A 3,527-nucleotide genomic window follows, 5' to 3' on the forward strand; every position below is an offset into this window, starting at 1 on the left:
ATCGTTGCTCTTCAGTACTTTGGAGAGGTCTCTGACAGCAGACTTTCCCAATGCAATCTGTCTTTTAATTTCCTGGCTGCTCTTACCAAGAGTGTTGATTTTAGAGCCAAATAAACTGAAACTGTCAACAATCTCAATCTCTTCATCATCTATCATGCTGCTGCCAGTCGGCCCAGTGGTGAGAATCTTTGTTTCCCTGATGCTGAGTGTCAATTCATATTGAAGGCTTCAGTCCTCGACCTTCTGCAACAAGCATTTCAGGTCTTCCTCAGTTTCAGCAAGCAGGTTTGTGTCATCTGCATAATGCAGATTTTGATGAGTCTACCTTCAAATCTGCCACCTGCTCAGTGGGAGTAAAAGGCCGAACTCCTGGGTTTTAAACCAGCCTCTGAAAACCTCTGGTTGGTCACAAATTTAGAGTATGAAACAACAGAAAAAAAATGGGTATAGGGTAAGAACCACAGGTTGAAGTGAAGTTTACATCAGTCATATTGGAAATGTTATAAAGAGTTGAAGTATGTCTCCCAATATGTTTGTATGTATGTATGTATGTATGTATGTATGTATGTATGTATGTATGTATGTATAGATAGTTGATAGATAGATAGACAGATAGGTAGATACATAGGTACATAGATACATAGAAATAGAGATAGATCGATTTCTAGATATATATTGCTATAGGAGTTGTTTATCACCCCTGACCTGTTAAACTAAATAGATATAGCAAGATTCAGGGTACCATGAACACTTTCAATAGCTTTACAATCCTAACGGGTTGTAGGCATTCCCCTCAGCTAGGGTAAATAATATCCTTTATCTCACAAAGATATAAGGGGGGGGGTGGAGTTACTGAGAGGAGAAAGACTAAGTGGCACAAGGAAATAATCACCAGCTCTGGAGTGAGTCTTTTTGTACTCAGGTCACTACATAGCAAAACTCTTTGATGCCAAAGAAAGCCAGAAGACTGGGTAGTCTCCATGCTATACTCAGTTTAACATGCTGAAAGAAACAAGGCCTTTGCTCTCCAACCAACAGACAGAATTTCCCCCTAGACCTTGTGTCCTGAATTTGGACTTCTAGTCTGCTAAACTGTAAGGGAATACAGTTTCGCTTGTTAAAGGCCATCCACTTGAGGAATCTCTGTTACAGCAGCGTTGGATAACCAAGACACACACATACTATCAGCCTGGTTTTCACCGTTCATATTGACCCTGATGACCAGGCTGAAGTAGTATTTATATGGCTTCTCTATTGGAAAGTTCCTCATTTAACTTTCAATTTCTATCTTCATAAACTCTACACTTCTCTGTTTTCTTAAACACATTGCATTATGCCAGTTCTTTTGTATAGCTGTTTCCTGATAGATCAAGCACAGTATAATAAGAGTAAACCACCCGCCCACTCTTAGAGTTTGAGAACTGCTCCTGCCCTGATCCCCTGCTCTCCAAAACATCCTAGTGGCCCCAGCTCCTGACAGGCCAAGAGCTGTTATGTTTGATTCTAACTCTGACCTGGGTTCTGAAAACACTGCCTCCTCTCTATTTGTCTCTCCAGTTAGAAGAGGTTCTGGCTGTCTCCTCAGTTATTTCATGTTGTCATTCAGATTCAATGAATTTTGAGTCCAGAATTTTGCTCAGAATTGTCCACTGATAGAGGTTCCATTTGTGACAGAGTTTTTCCATTAAAACTTAAACTTGAAACTCACTAACTTCCATTCTAAATGGACTCATACCTGGATCCACCCTGAATTCTGAAGGCTGTAAATCCTATAGGAGCAGATTACTCATCTTTTCCTCTGAATTATCTACTAGATCAGATTGAGCAGAGAGGCATGACGTCTGGGTTAGCAGCAAACTCCCTACATATTTCACCAGAGTTTTAAAGAAGAAAAATCTAAATAATCCCCCAAAACAACTGTAGGACAGTAGGAAGACACACAAAAAAAAGTGACTTAGGTATATTTGAGTCTATAAATTTCTTACTCTAGGCACACCAAAAGACAAATCCTGTCCCAATGATGCTTGTTATATTGTGCACTAACCTCTAAATTTTAATGTACCAAAGGGCAACATCAGTGGCCTAAAGGATACAAAATTACTAAACAAGTACTTTCAAGAGAATATCTGAATAGAAAAAGAGTCAGATCGGAGAATCATTTTAGTTCAGTCACTAAGGAATTCAGATTTCTCTGGCCAAGCAACACTATGTTGTTGTTGTTATGTGCCGTCGAATCGCCTAAGAGTCATTGCGACCCTAGGTATAACAGTCCCAAACCCTGCCCTATCTTGTGCCAATCTCACTTTATCAGACACACCTGTCCCCATTACCCCGGTCACTGAATCAATCCACCTCACAGAGGGTCTTCCTCTCCTGTGCTGTCCCTCCACCCTCCCAAGCATAACGTCCCTCTCCAAGCACTAGTCTCTCCTTACAACATGCCCAAAGTATGTCAGACGAAGCTTCAGAAGCCTTGTCTCCAAGAAGCAACCTAGTCACACCTTCTTTAAATGAACCTATGTTTTATCCTCACAGTCTATGGAATAGTCAATACCAACACAACAGATCAAAGGCATCAGTTCCCCTTCTATCATCTCTAGTAATTTTCCATGCTCTCTGATGCATAGCAAGTGATTGCAAAGATTGTGTCATGTATTGGGAGCACCTATAGTCATATTATAGGCCATTATAATACTCTTAGCAGCCTTCACTTTACAGTTCCTTATTCTGAAAACCAGGTTGCTCTTGAAGGCAAGGATTCTGAGACTTTGTCTGACATGGTTCGGGCATGTTATAAAGATTAACCTATCATTGGAGAGGGACATCATACTTTGGAGTTGGGAGGGACAACTCAAGAGAGGAAGAACCTTAATGAAATGGATTGACTCAGTGACTGGGGTAACGGATAGGTGTGTCAGAGACAATAAAGTTGGCACAGGATAGAGTAGGGTGCAGAGCTGTTGTACATGGGGTAGCTGTGAGTCACAAGCAACTCAATGGCACAGGACAACAAACAAAAGCATTCTTGCTTTCTGCCTGAGAATTAGTAGCCATGAGTAGGAATGTGGTGGCAATTCTGGGAGATGGATCAATTCAGTGACTGGGGCAATCAGGATTAGTGCTATTGGCACAGGACTGAGCAGAGTTTAGAGCTGTTGTACATAGGGTCGCTGTGAGTCACAAGCAACTTGACAGCACATAACAACAACACCTAAACCAGAAAAATTCACAAAACCAACTTGTGTGATAACACCCAACCAAACACGCAGAGCACTGAAGTATGGTGGGATATAAAGTCAATGGGTCTGGGCCTCTTCATTGCAAGGCAGATAGTTTGTGTCTGGATAAGGTCAGCTCTACACTGGGAAGCCTTCCCCAGAAGATGCAGCCACTCCTAATCCTGTTAGCTGCTCTCCTGCCCCCTGTGAATGTAGCGGGTAAGTGAACTTCTACATCCCAGAAGCCAGAGCCCATCTCACCAGATTCCATGTCCTCTGGCCCTTCTCTACAGTGCTGCTCAGGAGTCA

At 41.9% G+C, this 3,527-nt stretch overlaps 1 protein-coding gene across 1 annotated transcript in view; it reads left to right on the top strand.

Annotated features, from left to right (window-relative positions):
- LOC102860243 (granzyme H-like) overlaps positions 1-3,527 on the top strand; it is a 36,812-nt gene that overhangs the window by 31,290 nt on the left and 1,995 nt on the right. The window contains exon 5 of the mRNA XM_006889989.1: positions 3,355-3,437. Within this exon, the coding sequence (XP_006890051.1) occupies positions 3,355-3,437 (83 nt within the window). The remainder of the gene's footprint in view (positions 1-3,354; positions 3,438-3,527) is intronic.

The sequence above is a fragment of the Elephantulus edwardii genome, unplaced genomic scaffold, assembly GCF_000299155.1.
Source record: "Elephantulus edwardii isolate Elephantulus edwardi_28Jun2011 unplaced genomic scaffold, EleEdw1.0 scaffold00084, whole genome shotgun sequence".
NCBI lineage: Eukaryota > Metazoa > Chordata > Mammalia > Macroscelidea > Macroscelididae > Elephantulus > Elephantulus edwardii.